The sequence below is a fragment of the Thamnophis sirtalis genome, unplaced genomic scaffold (assembly GCF_051295495.1).
Source record: "Thamnophis sirtalis isolate CommonGarterSnake01/CBP01778 unplaced genomic scaffold, rThaSir2_p1.2 scaffold_4, whole genome shotgun sequence".
Taxonomy (NCBI): domain Eukaryota; kingdom Metazoa; phylum Chordata; class Lepidosauria; order Squamata; family Natricidae; genus Thamnophis; species Thamnophis sirtalis.
Genome location: NW_028261384.1, coordinates 104770458 through 104792411, shown reverse-complemented (window position 1 = coordinate 104792411; position 21954 = coordinate 104770458). Strand labels below are relative to the sequence as shown.

The window sequence follows — 21954 nt, the reverse complement described above, 5'->3', positions numbered from 1 at the left end:
ATTTTGCTATAAGCATCATACATTCTCTAATTCAATTTCATAGAGAGTCTTTCTTTCACATTTTTTTCTACAATTAACAATATACTATCATTTATTTCTTAATTAGTTACATCACAATAAAAATCTTACTACTATTCTTTTTAGTCTTACTAATCTTTTTCCCTTTCTTCCTCTTTTAACTGTTTTCTCTTGGGCTCCCAAAAATTCCAGTTTTAATTCTTTCCCTTCTTCCCCCCCCCCCCCTATTTTTGTGATTATTGTATCTTTTCTTCGGAGTATTTACTTTTATTATTCTAGTAACTTTCCCCAGGGTTTTCCCTGTTCTCTTCCTTTCCTTAATATTTTGTGGTTTCTTTTTTGGGAGAACTTCTTTCTCTGCTTTTTCTTTGTGACTGTAAATCCCAATGAAATCTTCTATCTGCATTTTATTTTCAATTCTTCTTTTTCCAATTTATCTTCCTGTAATTCATTTGTGCTTACCTCTTCTCCTATTCCTTGTTCTGTATATTTCCCGGCTTTTCTTTACCAATTCTTAAATCACAATATAAACTAACTAATTTATAAATAACCTTTCAGTTAATATTTTTCCTATTTTTTCTGGTATCTGTGACAAAATGTATAATCTATAAATATATTGCCTCTGTGAACTAAATTAATTATTTTCAAAGTGATGCACCATAATAAAATATAATGCACTTAAAAGAAGGGCTAATGTTTCATCTTGTGTTTTGGTGTGTGTGTGTGTGTGTGTGTGTGTGTGTGTGTGTGTGTGTATGTGTGTGTATATATATATATATATATATATATATATATATATATATATATATATATATATATATATATATATATATATGTATATATATATATATATGTATATATATATATATATGTATATATATATATGTATATATATGTGTGTGTATGTGTGTGTATATATATATATATATATATATATATACATACATACATACATACATACATACATACATACATACATACATACATACATATATATATATATATATATATATATATATATATATATATTTATTTGCAACAATGCATATAGAAAAACTAATGATAACAAGGAAATTTTAATTGTTTAAACCAGAACAGTTAGAGCCAAGCCCTGTCTATGTCTATTGTTTTAATAAAATTCATGTCTTATTCCCCATATAAAGTGGATTTACAAATGTAATCCCTATTCAGGTGACTCATGGAACTTGCTATCTTTTCTTATTATCAGTGTACTTGATCTTCTGTTAAAAGCTACAATTGTTCAAAGGTTATGAAAAAATATGTTCTACATGCCACAGAAGTGATTCAAATCAGATTAACAAAATAAGGAATGAGAGCCTGAGACTGTGTATTGATTTAAATCTGATTAACATAGTAACAATTGACCAGATATATACATCTTTTGCAACTTGGCAGCTCCAGATGTGGAAGGTTTTTCCAAGCAGAATGACCATTAGCTGTAAGCTTAAACATTATTTATAAACTGCAGTCCCTGAGTTCTCACAACACACTGAACCAAAACTGAATAAAACACATATAACAGATTAAAATGACCTGTATACCAATAATCAGAATTTTTCAAATTTATTTCTGCACCCATGTGATTATCTAAATAGACTAGAGTATTAAGGGAACAGTCCATCAAGCAACTACAGTTATATTAGATCATAAAACCTTGGGAGGTGGAAATTCACCCAGAAACTCCAACAAAGGAATTTGAAATATCTGTTTTCTCAGGATCCAATGTTGTTTCCAAGTTCTGGATCATTAATATCTCCTAATATCTCCCCTATTGCCCTACTTCATAGGCTGAGTAATTTATGTATATTTATCACTTATGTATGATTCCTATTTAACTATACTTGAAAATGTTTGCAAAAGCGGACATCAAACAGAGGCCATCAGAAAATCAATGAATTAGAATCACTGAGACAGACCACTTGATTTCTAAAATCTTGTTTCAAAAATCCTAGGAGTCTTGTGTAATACCAGAAAGAAGAAATGCATCGGAGCACCCAGGAGTTCTCTGTGGACTGAGTGAAGCAATATGTTCAGTGAAATTGACTGCTGGACATTTACATAGAAGAGGCACACCCAGGAATGCTGCTGGCTGCAGTGGGAGTTCCCTTTCCTCCATTACCTAGTTCCCCTCCTCCATGTGATGTTTTTAGTCACACCCACCTTCAGATCTGAACTTTTGGTAGCGCCTGACTCCACTCAGAAGACGCTTGCTCTTATTTCAACCTTTCCTCTCTGGCCTGCTGCCATAGATGAGGATGCATTTATCCCCCTATCACTCACTAAAGCAAAGCTTGCCTTCAGACAGTTCAGATCTGACTTTCTAACGGGGACAAGCAAGTGGAATCCAAGAAGAGCCGAGTGCTTCTGCCAAGATACTGTTTTCCACTCGTTCCATACAGGTGAGTTGGGCAGCTACTTGAACACATGGACAGCTATGGGGGGAAAAATGTCCTAGCTTTTCCTTTTAACAGTTTGTTTTCCAAAACTATGTGTAACTTCCTTTTTCTTCCTTGTCTGTTTGGATCTGGCTTTCTCCAGAAAAGTGGTTTTTAAACTGGGGGTAATTATTAGGAGGGTAATTTGAGCACATCCTGGGTATAATGGAGCGATTTGTAATTGTGCATTGAGGATCCTATTTGCGACTGCCACTGCTGAGATTCCTGTCTAAAATAACAGTCCTTTTTTTCCCTTTTAGGGTGTAGTATTTAGACCAGGAAAAGGGGTTCATTAGATCAAACAGGTTCTGCTCTAGAATTTATAGCAGGGAGAGAATTTTTATTCTTTTATACTTTCTTTTTTAGCTGCAGCTGGTTTAGTTCCAACCAGACAGCTAAACACTTGGTGAAGTTTTATGCAACAAAACAACATTTGTATCAAGATCCAGTCAACTTAATATTTTAAAATGTTCTAGTAACAGGAATCACAACTATTCATATTTTCATCCCCTTCCACACTTCATAGGTAAGTCCTGTTGCTTTTTAGGCAGCCATTTAAGTGTGTGTGTGTGTGAGAGAGAGAGAGAGAGAGAGAGGGAGGGAGGGAGGGAGGGAGGGAGGGAGGGAGGGAGAGAGAGGGAGGGGGAGAGAGAGAGAGAGAGATTTCACCTTATCAAAAGAATGAATAACTCACTGGACTGTAACTAATTTATTAGGAACAGTTTTCAAGTCCATTAACTATTTTATAGTTCATGAAAATGGAAAGCAGTTGGACCTGTGTGGAAAACTGAATTTGAAGGGCAACATATGATTTATAATATGCATGAGAACCCAAATAACTTCTGGTGGAAAATTGTAAAGTAACCATGTCTTTCTCCAGAGTCACAGTCCTTCCCCCTCTGTCTTTTATCCAGGCTGATTAATGATCAAGAAGCAGGAAATCAGTATCAGTTTCATTTCATTCTTGTGTTGGAGCTATTTTTATTGCAGGAAATTCCCAGCTTTATTTGAATGTGTACTTATTTATCACGTAGGCATATTCATTTCAACGTATCTGTTGAGCCAATGGTCTCTATCTTACGTCTACCTACTGTTCCTTCTTCAAATACATCACACTTTCTTTCCAAATTCTATTAATATACCTTAGTTGTTACAGTATTAATTACAAGGTTACAAAGTTATCTGAAGGTGATAGTTTTCGTATCTTAAGGGAAGAGTCCTTGATCTTTTTGGGCTCTGGGTGACCACATTGAATGGGAATTTTGAGAACATGATATAACCACTTCCATTCAATTTTTGCCATTGTGGGCATGTTAAGGTTGCTGCACATCACTGCACATCACTGTTTTCAAACTTGGCAATTTTTAAATATATTATGTGGACTTCAATTCCCAGAATTCCCCAGCCAATTGCATTTTAAACACATTTTAAAGTTGTTGCCAATGTTGAAAAACACTTCTCTACATCACCCCCACCAACTTCTGAGAATGCTCTCTTACTCCTTAAGCCTATTGTTGCCTTTCCTTTCTTGCAGATGGATGCTGTTCTAACCAAAGCTAACATTTCAATTTTTCAATTTTTTTTCTATAGTCTATCTAAGACCCATATATATTTGGAGAAAAATGGTGCTTAAAACAAATGCTTTGCAGTATTATAATTTCCTGTTTAATATACTGAAGAATGTTAAATAAAATGAAAATGGAATTTGATAGGTACCAGGGAAGCATTGCTGGATCTAGTGATAGCACTGGGTATCACAGTGAAAACAAAAGTGATAGGAGTTTTGTAAGATTTATAGCAACGGTTTGCAACTTTGCCAGATTTCAGAAAGGTGGAAGGCCAAGGCAAAAAATAAAAATGATTTAATTTACTATTCTTTGTATACCAGATAGTTATTACCGATTTTGCTAGTTTTGACTATTAGACTATTGAATTTTCCTCAAGGATCTTGGGATAATTAATGATATCACAATGTATGTGCTGTTCTATGTACTATATCTTTCTATAATTGAGGTTTGTTTGTCCCTGTTATGCTTTTCCAGGAATAATAATGATGCCACCAACAATATAGTGTATTTCAAATTGAAGTTAGTGATTCTTGAAAGACACCCAAGCCCATTATTGCACAGGGTAGCCTACAACTAGTGTCCAACTTACCATCATTCATTTATTGACCATTCAAAGTTAACGATTGAAAAAAGTGACTTACAACCATTGCAGCATTGCCACAGTCACATAATCAAAATTTGGATGCTTGGCATTGGCCCAGAAAGCCAATTAGGTGACCTTGGCCCAGTCACTCTCTCTCAGCCCAACTCACAGGGTTGTTGTTGTACTGAGGAAAATGGGAGGAGAAAGGAATATTAGATATGTTGGCCACCTTGGGTTATTCATAAAAATAATAAAGGCAGGGCATAAATAAATGCATAGATTTACAGCAGCACCCTGGGAACATGTAAATGCCATTTGCAGCATCCCCACCTGGCTTCCAGCAAGCAAAGCCAATTGGGGAAATTGGGTTTCCTTAATGATCACATGATTCACTTAACAAATGGAGCAATTCATTTAACCACAGGAACAAAAACGTTTGTCAAATTGGATGTAACTCACTTAACAATGGACTTGCTTAGTAAAGGAAGTTACGATCACATAAGTACAAATTTCTAAATAAATAACATTTAATGGTTTAACATTTGTCATATGTAATTTACTATTCGGTGGCAAGCTTTGGAGGAGTTTTTATGTGTGCGCACTGAAAAATGGTTGAATTCTCAGCACATTCCAGATCTAAAACAATATGACAACACAGACAAGTTTGAATCCCTAGCACCACGTAACAGAACGAGTTCCCGTTACTTGTCCCAACTTCTGCCAACCTAGCAGTTTGAAAGCATTTAAAATGCAAGTAGAAAAATAGGGACTACCTTTGGTAGGAAGATAACAGTGTTCCATGCGCCTTTGGCATTTAGTCATGCCGGCCACATGACCACGGAGACGTCTTCAGACAGCGCTGGCTCTTCAGCTTTGAAACGGAGATGAGAACCGCCCCCTAGAGCCGGAAATGGCTAGCAAGCATGTGCGGGGGAACCTTTATTTTAAGCTCTTTTAGCAAAAAACAAAAAATATCTAGGAGAGTGTAATGTATCATGAGGAATTCTGGAGATTATAATGCAACAATAACAGGGTAGAACAAGAATCAATGGGTGGAAACTAATCAAGGAGAGAAGCAACTTAGAACCGAGGAGAAATTTCCTGACAGTTAGAACAATTAATCAGTGGAAGAGCTTGCCTCCAGAAGTTGTGAATGCCCAACATTGGAAGTCTTTAAGAAGATGTTGGATAGCCATTTGTCTGAAATGGTATAGGGTTTCCTGCCTAGGCAGGGGGTTGGACTAGAAGACCTCCAAGGTCCCTTCCAACTCTGCTATTGTATTGTATTGCATCTGGAAGGCTGTGTATCCTCCTATTTAGTTTTTTATATGGGAGGAGGCTATCTCTTTGGGAACAATGTAAGCAGCAAAAATGTCAGGTGTTCTTCAGGTTTAATCTCACTGTGATTATTTTTTAGACTGCTATCCTGTACACATTAGTCAGAATTATATCAGGGCAACACTACAGTTCCAATGGCTGTCATAAGGAACTACGCAGCTTAAAAAATTACTGCATTATCATCATGGTATTGCAGATAATTCTATTGACTCAGATCATGCAGAGCTCGATAATCAGAAGACAGTGTAGGAGAGGTTCCAATTTCATTGGAACAGTCATGTATGTAACCATGCATGGAAAAAATGGCAAATTATTAACTTCCTTTATAAATAAGCGAGGTAAATTCCAAGAGGCTAAAGAACATCCTGGTTCAATTTCAACTAACAGGACTTTTTTTCATAGACTCCCAAACAAGGCAATTTGTTCTGCTAATTATCCTTATTTAAGAATTCACAAGAGAGCCACTTATTGTAGTGATTAAGGCATACAGGCTAGAAACTGGGAGACTGAGTTCTAATTCTGTTTTAAGCACAAAGCTAGCTGAGTGATCTTGGGCCAGTCACACTTTTTTAGCCCTAGAAAGGAGTCAATGGCAGCCACTTCTGAGAACCTCCCAAGAAAACTTCAGGAATGTATACAAGGAATCTCCAAGAATAGAACATGAGGAATTTAGGATTAAATGAATCTAAGTCTAGGGAATATAATACCGAAGCCCCTTTGGTTGTGCAAAAAACACACTTTCTCCTTAGGATTTAGCAGGAGATTATAGTAAGTTTATTTAAAAATACAATTAAAAAGATACTGAATACAAACTAAAAAAAAGGGGGGGAAGCGTAGAAAAGAAAAAAATAGAATAGAAAAGAAACAATAAGAACATAGTTTTTTAAAAAAAGAAATACTGGCCTTAGAAATACTGGAAAAGAAGGGCTTAGCCCTTCATCACTACAAGTATAAGCAATGCAATGGGACCAGTTCGGCTGAACCGGTAGTGGTTTGGTGGCCTGGGTTGCTGCAACCAGCAGTAACACAGGCTTGCCATGCCCCTGAACCAGTTCTTCGGACACCACCATCTTGTTTTTTGCTTCTGCACATGTGCAGAACAATTTTATTGCTCTGTGCATGCATTTGGAAAGTGCGTGTGGGACACATCCACGAGCGAACCAGAATCAGTGAATGCCAGAACCCACCCTGAAGCAATGTTAGTAACTTATCACTTTCTCTTAAAATAGAACAAATGATCCCTTCTTCCCATATCCCAACTCTTATCTGTAACAAATCTTCTCATTGTTCAATCCCAGTTAGCAAAAATCTAATAATGGTGAAGGAAGTTAGCACCCACCCCTCTACTAGAAAAATGAAATATCCTATGAAATATTAAAAAGGCAGAATATTATATTTCCCTGGTTGAGAAAAGGAGAAACATGTTTTAAAGACCAAGCAGCTTCCTGCATCTCCCTCCCCAACACCCCTCCAGCTCCAGGGTGATGGGATTAAGACAATGGCCCTCAGACATGATAGGATTAGCACTCTACCCATCTAGCAACAGATCACACCACATGGCATCAGGGAGATTGCATCACCCAAGCCTGGGACACAGACAGCCTACAAAGTTAGCTAAGACACCACTACCTCCCCGTCCCTCTGGGAGTCTGACAGCCAATGGGATACATTTCTTGGATAGGGACCAGAAACTCTAAGATGGGGCCCAAGAGAGGGTATAAAACTCAGGTTCTCTGAGCATCTCTTCCTTTTTTCTTCAAGATCTTCAAGGCATGTGACCCCCTTTTCCCCCAGGACCTCAAACCATGTGGTGTCCACCATCATGGAAGCAACTTCCATGAATCCAGTGTTTTTCCCCCCACTTGGAACTAAACCCAGATGGCATTTCTTCCACAATGGTTACCAGAGATAACCATTGTCAAAATGGTTCAAAAACTAACTTTATTTTCCTTCTTTTCAAAAACTAACTTTATTTTCCTTCTTTTCACTTTTAATAATCTTGATCTTCAATCTCTTAAATAATGTTCTAGAACTTGATTTCATTTTTTCTTTGCTACTTCTCCCAACATTCCTCAAAGTTTTAACAAGTCTCCTTTGTAAATCTATTGTAGGAAAACTATTCAGGTCATGTTTGATTTGTTACTTGTAAATTCCTTTTAAATCTAGTTTTAACTCAATCTCAATCTTGCCCTGAGTAAAACCTGTTCCGCTTTCATAACATCTTTTAAATGTAGTCTTATCTATAGAGACAATATTCTTAAAATTAACTTGGATCAATTGTCCAGAAATATCCTTCAGTATGTCCATTGTAAAATATATTTTGCTCCATTCTGTATTAATAAATTAAATTTAAGTGATCTTCTACTTTAATTGTAATTTTTCGTTCCTCTTGATTTTCTCCACTGTCCAACTTTCAAAGACTCATTCTATCATGTTTTTAAAAAGAAAATTCAAAACAAAAGATTTTTCCACAGAAAACTTTCCTATAATTAAGTCTAATTCTTATAATATTCTGATTAATTAGAATAAAAATCTTATTTCAAATCCATTTGGACCCTTAAGTCTATTTATAACTTTGTAAAACCAAAGTTATAATTACCCTTTATTGGTTTATTCCAAAAGGAAAAAATAATAAGTTCTTAAACTTGTATTTAAATTTTCTTTTGCTAAAGATTGAAGAAAACCTGTAGGAGATGATATTGAGCCTGAGAGAGAAATCAAATGTGTTGTCAGTCTCAAATCCCTCACAAGCAATATAAGTCCAGCCCAACTTAAATTGCACTGACTAAATTCCACTAAATTAATTTCCACTGACTAATTTCCACTAAATTCCCTGTAGTCAGATTCTTCTACTTAGCTTTATCATACAATAAACCTATATATTCATTTGAACTGCCTGGACTCCTGATTTCCTGCATTTGATAAAACTTCACTTGATGCTGTAAAACGGGTCAGTTCAAAGGTTCCTAATAGCTGAAAAGTAGTTAACAAGCAATTAAGTATGCAAACACAGTGACCTTTTTTGAAGGTGCTAATAGTGATGTGGGGGTGGGGGTGGGGGGTATTTCCTTGTCTCCCAGAGCTCTAAACCTGCTGGGCACCACTTTTTTAGCCATAATGGTTCAACATGGCTTACTGAAACTATCCATCCAGGTTTACAAATGTAGCAATTAAATCTATACAAGTTGATAAGCCAATCTCACACAAGCTTTATTACCACTTCATACTCTATCCATAAAGTCCTTAGCTTAACTTGATTCCCAAGGAATGCAAAAGTCAAGCTTCAAGCATTTTAGCTCTCATGTGGTCTTCTGAACACACACTTGTTAATAAATAATAGTAAAATATTTCTAGGAAGGAGTTGGCTTCGGCAAGAATCAAGCTCTTTGTGTGGCTGTCATTACAACATGATTCTGCTGCTCCTATTTTGATTGGATACAGAAGGGAATTTCAACAAGTGCAATTTTTCTCAAATCTGTATTATAACTCTGTTCTTAACAATAACATGAACACGTTTACGTTAGGTTTTTTTTTTAACTTGCTCAAAATGTTTCGAAGTATGGAAGCAATGAGAAACTTTTACATCCTCCTTTTTTTTCCATTTTGCAGCTTCTGTCCTCTCCCTTTGAGTCTTCTTTAACTTGCAGTTTCTGGTTCTGGAAACTAGTTCTGGAGAATACTAAGTGGAGGAAAGAATGGCGAAAGTGGCAAAAAGTAGTAGAACTTCAATTGCATGTTTACCACTGTCATCTTGACTCTTATTTAACCCACTGCCCTAGTGGTACCCTTAGCTGAATCCTTGCTTCAGTTGCCTGAAAAAGTCTAGTGAAATGATTAATCTCTGTATCTATGGAGATTCTGAGTAATCCAGGTCATAGTTGTGTTTTTTCAAGAGGCAGCTGGACTTTCTGGTTTTCTTTGAAGACATTTCGCTTCTCATCCAAGAAGCTTCTTCAGCCATGTCAGTCTCCATGACCTGGATGACTCAGAATCTCAATAGATATTTAATTATGCATTCATCTCTGTATATTTAAAACTTTCTAGGGAACCTCAAGTGATAAGGAGAGGTTGGGAGATTGCTTACATGTGCTCCTGACAGTTTCTCTTCATATAAACCCATAGAATAGTGATTTTTTATGGGTTAGAGTATCAGACAGGATTCACCATGTTGCTCACAACCACAGTGGAGTCTTTTAAAGGGCATTAAGTTCACAATCCTCACTTTCTAATCACTTTCAGAAATTGCTACTTAACTTCAATACTTCTAAGCAGTTAGACACCTTTGGAACAAGTTTCAAAATGCCTGGTGAGTCATCCTGTATGAAAGAAAAAAATATTCATGATCTTAAGAAGTTAAAAAATCTGAAATAGTAAAAAACCAAATACGTTATGATCTTAGAAGATTATAAATGGATTAAGAGTGTAGCGGAATTTGGAATATCGAAACTTTTACAATATTTGAAATAATGTAGAAAGAACAAACATTTTCTTGTGGGAAATAGATCTGTTTTGGTTTTTGGAAAATATAGCAGAGATAAATAATTTTATGATTTAAAAATTGGATACTCCAGGAAACTATTTAGATAATGGAGAAAAAAATGGAAACCTATAAAATGTGAAATGCTATAGCACTCCACAGCACTGAAAATATTGAAGACATTTCAAGAATGGAGAAATTAGTATGCACAATATCAACAATGTCTGTACTGATGTCTGCGTCTGTGGATAAATTATAGAAATTATAAACATTGAACAAATTTTATTTGACAAGAGAGTGATTGTATCAAAAGAAGATACCGGAAGGTCAAGAGAATGTCTTAGAAAAGGATTCTTCATTGGATCTATAAAATAAATTGGATTTCATGGATTTGCCTATAGATAAGACATGCAATATGGAATAATTGTTTGTAACCTTAGAGCGGGTAAAGAATTACTACATTTGTGTATACCGTACTTGTGACAAAAGTTCTAAGTCACTTCCTTATATAGTTCTTTCCTCATTCTTCATCATATTTGTCAGAATATTTGTCATTATGATTACGTGCGCTTTTGCCTCAGACCTTGCTTAATATCAAGGCAGCCTCCCTCAGTAACCAAGAAAGAAACCACTCAACTCCATTTTGCAGAATTAAGAGTACTTTTACTGGTCATGAGTAGATAGCAGCTAAGCAAAGCAAGATCTGAGGCAAAAGCGCGGGTAATCATAGATATCAATATGTGACCCAACTCCCTCCCCCTCGTAACCCCATCCCATAGTCCAATCTGCACATCCCTCAGGTGTCATGTGGGTGTCATCTTCAAAAAGCATAATCAGGTTGGTATGCCGGACAGTTGGCCTTGGCGGCAAATCCACTATCTGCAGCATGCGCAGTAAATGGCGAGAACAACTCTCTTTTTACAATCACTCCTGTACTGAAAACTTCCCCTCCCAAATACCATGCCTCCCGCTCCACGTTTCAATGGCAGCAGAAAGCAAGTAGCGAAGCAGAGGCTGACAATATTTTTGTATATTTACACTGATTCTTTTTTTTCTTCTCCCTTTTTCTTTTTCCTTGTAACATTTATCTTTTATTTTTATTACTTTTGTACTGAATTTTATTAGGATCAGAATTCTTAATAAGATTATTTATCCACATCTCTGCATGCTAAAAATTATCCCAGCCTAAAACTATAACTAAGTTATTAGCTTTTGAATATGCTTTCATACAATTACCAGATGATAATGCTAAGCCAATCAAATTTCTTTTAGAAAAATAGCTACCAGTACCTGAGAAATTGCAATACATTGCAGCTCTATGGAAATGTGTTTTTGTTTTTTGTTTTTTTGTTTTAAATGAAAGATAAGCACACAAACAAAGTGAGACTACTGCTAATTATCTGGTTGTGGACCCTTGAAATGCTTTTTAATCATCTTTTCATCCTGTTCTCTTTATGGAATATTAGCAAATTTAAAAAAAATAACACAATACTTGCTCCCTTGTTAGGCATCAACTGTTCCTCCAGTTGGAAGGATAGGGGAGGGGATCCTGCTTTCCTCACCCCAGTCACTAAGGTAGCAAGCAGGAAAATATTGTTTTAGTCAGATTCATGCATAATAGGAACAAGGGCATGCTACATGAGCTTCATGTAGGAGTATAGGAGTTTAAATAGGAGTTTAAAAAGGCATATAAACATCCAATTAGTTTTTCTTTTCATCAGGTCCCTTGCCCTTTTTTTTTTTTTAAAGATGGATTTAATTTTTAAAAGGTGAAATTGAGACTTGTTCAACTCAAACTCCTTTCTGTCTGCAGCATTGTTAATTGACATGATCTGTTTTTTTACAAGCATTCCTTCAGGTCCCACACAGAGCTCCGAGGCTCTGAAAAACAAAGGACTAGTAACCACAATTCTTTTGTTCCCTTGAAAAATGGGGGCAGGAACTAATTACAGGTAGTCCTCAACGTAGGACAATTGGGACGAGAATTTCAATTGCCAAGCAGCTGTTAAGTAAATTGCACCTGATTTAATGAGCTTTGTGCTAGGTTTGTTAAGGAAATCACTGCAGCTATTAGGCGATTTGTGTAGTTGTTCAGTAGAGCTGGCCTCCCCCATTGACTTGGCTTGCCAGAAACCAGCGAGGAAGCTGGTTGCAATCGGGTGACCCCACAATGCTGTAACCATAAATGCAAGCTTTTTGCCATGTGCCCAAATTTTGATCACATGATCATGAGGATGCTGAAAATGGTCGTAAGTGTGAGGCTCAGTTGGAAGTCACTTTTTTCAATGCTTTTGTAACTTTGAATGGTTGCTAATTGAATAGTTGTAGGTCTATTTACCAACTTAGTTGTAAATCTGGGATGGTTGAAAGCAGACCAGAGGGAAATCTCCCATTTGCCTTTCAGTAAATAGGGCAGGGATGGCTAACCTTTTTGCCATCGCGTGCCAAAAGCGGAGGGAACAGGGGGTTGTGCGTGTGTATGCCCACACCCATAATTCTATGTGCCCTCCCCGCACATACATGCGCAACCCGAGGCATATGTGTGCGACACCCCCCCCCCATGTTCCCCCTGCTTTTGGCACGTGATGGCACGGTGGACCCGTTTTTCACCCTCCCCAGGCTCCAGAGCCTTTCTAGGAGCCTGGGGAGAGTAAAAATGGCCTTCTCCACCCCCTCTGGAGGGCCATCAGAGGCCGAAAACAGCCTGTTTCCTGACTTCTGGTGGGCCCACAGTAGCTGTCCGGCGTGCACATGCGCCGGAGTTGAGCTTACGTGTTTACTGATATGGCTCTGTGTGCCATTTGTGGCACATGTGCCATAAGTTCACCTTCATGGAAATAGGGGCTTTGCAGGAATCATGAACTGTGTTGCAAAGAAGTGTTGACTACACGAAAGCAGAAAATCAATAGACAGAAAATTATTTGCTTCCACCTAGTGATTGCCTTTATTTTAACACCCCAAAGAATTTCTCTGCTTCAGCAACTTACATTGTGTGCCTCTGGACAGCAGGATTCTGGGATGTGAAGTTTAGACATCTTAAAAGTTGCTGAGGTTGAGAAAAACTAACAGATCATCTAACTGATCTTTCCAGGCCCAAAACTTTGCCAACTCTTCAGTGTTATAGGGATGATTTGCTTTTGACTCAGATCTGAACTGTTCCTTGCCCTGACCACTTTATTGATTAGGCCAAAGGTTACATTTACCCCTCCATTCCAGCTAAACTGAGGGCTGGGAGGCTTTTTATCAGTGTGTACATATTAGTGGGGAGTGCTATATTTTAGCAGCCTTTTAATTTAGTCCTTTGGCGACTATCTCCTGTTCTCTCCCCAGGATCTACCATGCGGAGCTTTTTATGTCTTCTTTTCCTGTTCAAAATTCTAGTCCCTAGTTTTGCTGCCTCCCTCCATAGACAACTTGACCAGGAACAGATTGAAGAAGGTAAAAGAAACTGGGAATAGGGGGTTTGTTATCCAAATTTAGTGGCAGATTTATGGAGAAGTATGCTTGTATGCTCTGCAAATGGAATATTAGAAGATGTTAAGACTAGGCAATAGAGTACAAGAACAATATTTTAGACTCAGAGACAAAATGTTTTGTTTTGTTTTGTTTTTGAAGCCATGGGGACATTCAAGTAACTCCTACTTACAGAATCCAAATGTCTCTTTTCCCAGGATTGTGTGATAGCTATAGAAGGTGGCCATACAGTGCTAGAAAAAGACAAAGGTGTTTTATAGGGTGGACATCTCAAAGCACCTTTTCCCCTGAAATTCACATCCGGACTACAGAAATGCTAGCTAATTTCCTCCAGTCTCTTTTAATATAATTCAGATTATGTAACACTGCAACAAACAAACAAAAGCTCAGTCAGTTTTCTATTTTAACTTCCAAGTATTCCCAGGTAATATAACCCAACATGCATTTTCCTAGATGCAAATGCTCCTGAAAAACAGGGGCCATGAATGGTAGAAGCCTTCACTAAACCAATTTTATAAAAAGACCTTTAGATATGGGTTCTCTTTCTTTTTTTAAAAAATAATTGTATTAAAGATTATAATAGAAAAGGAAGGGGGGAGGGAGGAAAACTGGTGTTCCTGAATGTTGAAGCAAAATAGCAATCCTGTAAAGTCATTTAACTAAAGAGATCATCATTCAAGTTGCCCAATGATGATTTCTTTAGTTGCCCAAAGTTGCCCAATATTCCTGGTTCAGTATTCTAAAGAGAAGGGTGTGCAATCTGCAAACTAATATTGCCTGCAGCCCTTGGAACCTGGCATATGGAGTTATGGGTTTGGTCCTAATTTCTAATCTCTTAAGAGATTGATTCAGGGTTTTAAGGAGAGTAGGTTGCTCTTATCTGCAATAGGTTGGCAAAAAGGGGAGGAAGTTAGAAAACTAGGGAAGGGAGGAAGAGGGGTAGAAAGAAGATGAATTTCTTCATTTTTACATCTGTATGGCTTCGACCTGCCTGTCATAGCAACCCAAGGTTGCCTGACCTGGGAAGACCATTTGAAAACCATCTCATCTCATACTTTCCCATGCATCTTCTATCTGGGGCAAGACACATGCTTTAAGCTATTTTCTTCCCAATTGCTACATATATGCCATTCTGATTGGCCTTCAGAGCCACAACAGGGAAACTGTGGCAATCTCATCACTGGGCATCAGTCTGACAATCTTTCTGGAGGATTTGTTTAAACATCTTTATGAAGCAGTGCTTTTTGGCATAATGAAGTGGGCAGACCATGGATCAGGAAGGCACCACTTTTCAATCTGCTATTTGACTTGTCCTACCTCTCAAACTCACTGTTTTGTTTTATGTAATAATGCATAATTATTACATTAAAAAAAAATCCTCCCTTAATGAGGTAATTCGGGCCAGAATTTCCATCAATAAGTATTGCAGTCATAAAGCATGACATCATGTGATTCTGCCATTTAGCAATGGATAGTTCCAGCAATTCTAATTGTTGAAGTTAAGTGAATATGATAAAAGTTGTTAAGCAAGAACCTCACATGACTGCAACTTCTGACTTCCTACCAGCAGAGAATGTCACAAATCATGATCACAAGACCACTGAGGTGCTGTGATAGCCATAACTTCGAAGAACGGTGGTAACTACCACTCAGCACTTTGCAATCTCAAACTGTCACTGAATGAATGAATATTAAACAAGGATCACCTGTACTTGTCCTCATTTTGTGATTGCCTTGTTTAGTGATTGCTTGCAGTAACAATGGTGGTAGAAAAAGTAACTTTACCAACAATCTTCACATTTAGAATCTTTGCAAATCTGTGAAACAAAGGAAAGTTGAAGTAAGATTGTAAGCACAGTCACAGTTTTATTCAGCGCTGCTTCACTTAACTGTTGTGTTGCTGGTCACAGTTGCTAAACAAAGATTGCCTATAGAGCTATCTATTCTCATGAGGCTTTTGAACTATGGTGCTGGAGAAGACTCCTGCAAGTCCCTTGGATTGCAAGGTGATCAAACTGGTCAGTCCTAGAGGAGATCAACCCTGATTGCTCTTTAGAAGGCCAGTTCCTGAAGATGAAAGTCAAATACTTTGGCCACCTAATGAGAAGGAAGGTCTCACGAGAAGCGCCTAATGCTGGGAATGATTGAGGGCAAAGAAGAAAGGGATGATAGAGAATGACGTGGCTGGATGGAGTCACCGAAGCATTAGGCGTGAGCTTAAATGGACTCTGGAAGATACTAGAAGACAGGAAGGCCTGGAGGAATGTTGTCCATGGGGTTGCAATGAGTTGGACACAACTTTGCAACTAACAGCAACAATCTTCTATCATAGGTTAATCTGTTGTTTCTCACAGAAAAAAAGTTCGCTAATCTTTGCTCCACTTTCTATATCATCTGGCCTCTTCTGCTTTAAACATGTAATGTAGCTAAAACCAGCAAGACATTGCACTCAATAACTGCCACAGTATAAGCTGTCTGCACTTCTCCTCACAATGCTAATGATCCATCCACTTCCCAAATAACCAACAATTAGTGCTTCTCAGAGACCTGCAGAACCACATTCCATATGTGGCAGGGAATGCAGAGTGGGGGGGGGGGGACGCCATGCCTTCCCACAAAGAGCAAATAATAAGCTTTTGAATGGTTTGACGCTCTTTCTTAAAGGGAAGGCTTGGGATTGTGACTGGGTAAATTACAAAGACTTATTCATAGTGTTTATGATGGGATCATCTGGAAAGATCTGATAACAGAGGAAGGAATAGAATCTTATAGGCAGAATAGTCACCACAGGTTCTCTCCCAAACTCCCCCAAATCTCCAGTCTGATTACATATGAATGGCGTTACCACAAATTTATTTTATTTAGAACTGCTGCTTGTACCAAAGTCAAACTGGCGCCAACCCATCCTCTCTTCTTTCTTGTACAAGATTGTTCTCTTCCAACAATGTAACCAAACTTCAGTACTATTAGTAGGAGAGTGGTGTTCTCCAGATTTCAGGATTGTGAGATGGGCTGGTGGAACTGTTTTCCAGCAGAGTAAAATGGCTGGAGAGTAGGAGAAAGGGTAAAACAGCTGCTGCTGATCCCACAACAGATGTTGCCTCAAAAACAGGGGTAGATTGTCTGCAGGGTTCATGTGATTTCCAGTCCACTTTGTTGGATGACCTCTGCTCCCTCCTCCCCAAATAAAATTATGCAGCCAAATTTTGTTGGCACTCCAGTGAAAATCTCTGGTGTGGTTTCCTGTCATTTTTTTTTCAGGAAAACTGCAAAACTGATGCCTAAGCTTCATTTAAACTTAATAGCTCAAAAATATTCTGTAAATCCTGTTGGGAATAAAAAGTAACATAAATGTCACTTCTCACTGTGGCACTTGGTTGCTAAAAAAAAAAAAGCATTTCCTTGAAGAAATGTAACTTCTGGCAAAAGTTTACCCATTGTTATAGTGTCTTAGCAGTATAGCTCAGGGATGTCAAACTCGTGGCGTCACATTGTCACCTGATATATCATAACTCCCCCCTCCCTTTGCTAAACCGAGAATTGGCATGGCCAACATGTGACACGTTTGGCCCACAGTTCGACACCCCTGGTATAGCTGGTCCTTCTGAAATTCTGCATTTCTTTACTTCTACTCACGTTAAAGTAAAAGTAAAGGAAATTGGATGGAAATAAAGTCTTTCTGTCATAAGTCAAGACTGCTAGATGGCATATAGTAGGTTCTTGGGGTTTTTTGCTTCCTTTATTTAACAGGCATCTAGTTCTGCAGCATAACAATATAGTATAATGTTTGTCCACCTTGGCAGCTTGAAGATTTATGGATTTCAACTCCCAGATTTCTGGGAGAATTGAGGAATTCTGGGAGATGAAGTGCATCTTCAATACTGCTGTAGAATAATGTTTGCAACCTGGGCAGCTCCCAGATGCTTGGACTTCAACTCCTAGAATTCTCAGCCATTGCCCTGACAGCAGGGAGTTCTGACTTTTGAAGCCTATACATCTGAAAGTTGTCCAGGTCCAGGGGCATTGCTCTAGATCTTATCCGCTTTCGTTGAGAACTAAGAGATATTGTTCACAGAACTTCGTGCCTGCTCTGAATGTCAGGGTAATGTCTGTTGGTTCCTGTTCCCAGTGTTCCTGGATGCCACTTCTGCAAAGAAATTCTTGAGCCGTAAGATTCTTTATAACCACTGGGATTTTGAGCTGATTGTGCGTGACAACTTGGAGCGTGAATGCATAGAAGAAGTTTGCAGCTATGAAGAAGCTCGGGAAGTCTTCGAAGACGACATAAAAACAGCTGAGTATGGGGAACTGGATGGGCTTATGGTGGCCACTTAAATGTCATAATGGCATAAAAAGGGTTCCACCACAAATGCGCGCACAACAAAAGCGCGCCTGACTAAACCGCAGTATCTAAAGCGCGGTGACAAAACTGTGCGACGAATGAGCGTCTAATTAGCCCTAAAGCGCGCCGACAGAAGCGCGCTGTAATGTAACCCTCAACCTAACCCTCAACCTAACCCTCAACCTAACCCTCAACCTAACCCTAAACCTAACCCTAAACCTAACTGTAAATCTTACCTTAAAGGAAATCGCGCTTCTGTTGGCGCGCTGTTGTCGGCGCGCTTTTAAAATCGCGGTTTTAGCGCCGCGGTGTTGTCGGCGCGCTTATGACGTTCGCGCTTTTGACGGGTCATGCATAAAAAGAGGGCATGCCCCCGCAAAACATTTATTTATTTATTTATTTATTTATTATTTATTTATTTATTTATTTATTTATGTAGTGTGCTTGCTACTCCATTTCAAAAAGACTCTGAGCAGTTTACAGTAAAACAGAAAGCATTAAAAGAAAAATAAACTAATTAAATTCCTCAAATGATTGACGTCTAGCTACTGACACACCAGAGCAAACATTACTAACAATAAATGTTCCCTTCGGTGAGCGAACTCTCTGCATGATCTCCCTGAGCTATAGTAACATTGGTGTTGACCTGATCTTGGATGGAGCATTGTTCCAAAAGTTGTATAAATATGACACGCTAAAGGAAATGTAACATAGCTTGTATTAAAAGGAAGAGAGTAACCAAAGATCGTGTTATTAGACATCTTTACGCTCTTCGTTTTTCTCCTCTTTTTTATTTTTAAATTGGAGACTCCATTAGAGAATGCAGGTTTTCAAATGGAGGGCAATCCTTTATAAACTTGAAGAAATGGCCATCTTAGCCTATAAGCATAGTAATCTATAAAGTGGAGTTTTCCCCAAAGGATATTCTTTATATATGCGTACTTCAATGTCCAGAATTCTCAGTAATGGCCATGCTAGCTGGGGAATTCTGGAATTTGAAGTCAACAATCTACAAATGGCCAAGTTTGGGAATTTTTTCTTTAAAGTACTATATTGCGATTTTCAAGCTATCTGATGTTGCACTTTTGACTCTGTGTCACACTAGTAACTATCCTCTTGATTTAGGGTAGGCAAAACTAGTCATCTCTAGCCTACTCCTCTCTGGGTCTACTAAAGTACAATTTTCAGAACCTCCGTTCAGTAGAGCACATTTGACAGGTACCAGATTGGAAACACTGAATTTAGGTACAGTGAATATCTTTGGTCCAAAAAGCATCATTTTCTTATTTTACAAAATATATCCATTCTAAAATGTAGATATTTTCCTCAGACATAATTTAACCGAAATAATAAATGAAATATGGATGTGAGGTTTGAATACAAATTTGGTTAATGGTTATTTGTTAATCACAATTGGAAATCCTGTACTGAACTGGGCTTACAAAGCATCTATTGTCCTAACTATGATTTTACATAATGTCTAAATGGACAAAGATAAAGTGGTTATAGCTGATCTGTGACCCTAAGTGTGTTGCACAACAGTGTTAAATTATGAGCTTATAAAGCTGAATCATGAGAGAAGATGGAAAGTTACTGTAGACAAATCATTCTAAGTCATGGTTTCAATAGTAAATCATAATGAACATAATCATGGTCAGATGTATGAACTGTACAGTAACTCTTTCAGCTTCTTAAATTTTAAATGTCTAAACATTTAAAGTGGTGGGGATTTTAGTATTCTTTAGTTTGGTAGTTTTCTGACAGATGCTTTATTATCAAGATAGGTAACATCATCATTGTTTCAAATATCAGATTTCAAATATCAAATTTAAAGCTTTTTCTCTATTCCATACATTTGCTGAGCAAAAAGTAATATTTATAGGCATATATATGCCAATGGTCACTATCCAAATTCTCTTCAATATCCTGTTGAATATTCTGTTGAACAGGAGTGCTGATTTACCACTTGCTTATCAAATACTTAGGGGGCAAGAGCTTGGCAGCAGAAGCAAACCGTGGCACGACAAAACCGCGCTCGACTAAAGCGCGCCCGATTAAACCGCGTCGCTGACGTCATCAACAGGAAGACAACAGCGAGCGCGGAGAAAGAAGGGCGCTTTAAATAGCGCTTTGAAAGGAAGCCGATTCAAGTTAAGGTAAGGGTTAGGTTTAGGGTTAGGGTTAGGGTTAGGGTTAGGTTAAGGGTTAGGTTTAGGGTTAGGATAAGGGTTAGGTTTAGGGTTAGGTTAAGGGTTAGGATTAGGTTTAGGGTTTAGGGTTAGGGTTAGGGTTAGGTTAAGGGTTAGGGTTAGGGTTAGGTTTAGGATTTGGTTTAGGGGGGTTAGGTTTAGGTTTAGGGGTTAATTTTAGGTTTAACGTTTACAGCGTGCTTCTGTCTCCGCGCTGTTGTCGCCCTGTGATGACGTCAGCTACGCGGTTTCGTCGAGCGCCCTTTAGTCGAACGTGGTTTTGTGGTGGAACCGAAGCAAACAACAACCAAGGACTTTAATAGCCAGCATCAACACCCTACTCAACATCTAAACATACAACAGGGACCATATAAATATTACATACAGAACAGCCTGAAGTACACACTTTGCTAGAGAGAAGTTCCCTGAAGATGGACTCCAGTATAAGTTCGAAAGCTCAGAAGGAAAAAAACTGCTGGTCCCAGTGACTGACCACGATTGGATCCTGCAACATTATCCTGTATTTGCCTTCATTCGTATTGCATATACCGTTGCATCAGATGTAACAATCATGTCAACGGTCATAGATCACGGTTTAGGATTATAAAAAATGAGCTTCAACACTCTTTCCTTGGGTTTGAATGCAAAGAAAATTTTGGTAATTTCTACTTGCATTTCAGACTAATACCACTTAGTATTTTGTCATTTGAACCTTAAATACAAGTTAATCATTACTGTGCTTTATTGAAACAAGTCAGCTTCAGAATTTGTAGCTTTATAGAGTTGGCCATTTTAAGGATTACTGTGCTCTGTCAGGTTCAGATTACATTGCAAATTTCTGTTCCTTTAACAAAGAGGCCTTCAATTCTTCTTTCTGATTGTATGATAATAGAGAATAAACCAGCAGGTGCATACAGAGATGGTTAACCACAGTTTATCACTATTTCTGGTTGTCCCGTTAAAGTTCCAAAGCTGCAAAGTAATTTAGTTCAGCGTTCCCCAACCTTTCCAGGTCAGTGGACCAGCAGAGATGGCAGTGGTAGGATGGTTTCATGCAGGGGTGGGTTGCTGTGCATTACTGCCAGTTCAGAGCGCAAAAAAATGTGTTCCGTGCACGTGCGCATTTGCACCTAAAAAGGTATGTGCATGTGCGAAACAAAAAAATGGGGGGATTACATTTCTGCAATGAAAATTGTTCTGTGCATACGCAGAACCAAAAATCAAGAGAGTCCCGCCATAGGAGAACCTGTTCAGGGGTGTGGCAGGCCTGGGTTGCTGCCGGTTCCAGCGACCCGGGCCACCAAGTTACTATGAGTTCAGCCAAACTGGTAGGAACCCACCTCTGGTTTCACGTTTGTGTTCATGCCAAACACCCATGCACCCTCCATCACTTTCATGGCCTTGTTCCAAATGGGCTGTGGCCCAGAAAAGGGACACAGACCGGGGGTTGAGGACCACTGAATTAGTTGACTGAGTCAGATCCCCTTGTCAGATTTTTGTGGAAAATTC

At 38.2% G+C, this 21954-nt stretch overlaps 1 protein-coding gene across 3 annotated transcripts in view; it reads left to right on the top strand.

Moving 5' to 3' along the window:
* The first annotated feature begins 2164 nt into the window (after nucleotides 1-2164).
* Nucleotides 2165-21954, top strand: part of PRRG2 (proline rich and Gla domain 2) — a 32482-nt gene continuing 12692 nt past the window's right edge. Inside the window, exons 1-3 of one of the 3 annotated variants that reach the window (XM_014065713.2) lie at nucleotides 2197-2438; nucleotides 13771-13878; nucleotides 18044-18207. In XM_014065713.2, coding sequence (XP_013921188.2) covers nucleotides 13779-13878; nucleotides 18044-18207 — 264 coding nt within the window. In that variant the 5' untranslated portion in view covers nucleotides 2197-2438; nucleotides 13771-13778. Of the gene's footprint in view, nucleotides 2439-2873; nucleotides 3001-13770; nucleotides 13879-18043; nucleotides 18208-21954 lie in introns of those variants that run through there. The other 2 variants (XM_087713658.1, XM_087713657.1) reach the window with 2 other exon arrangements.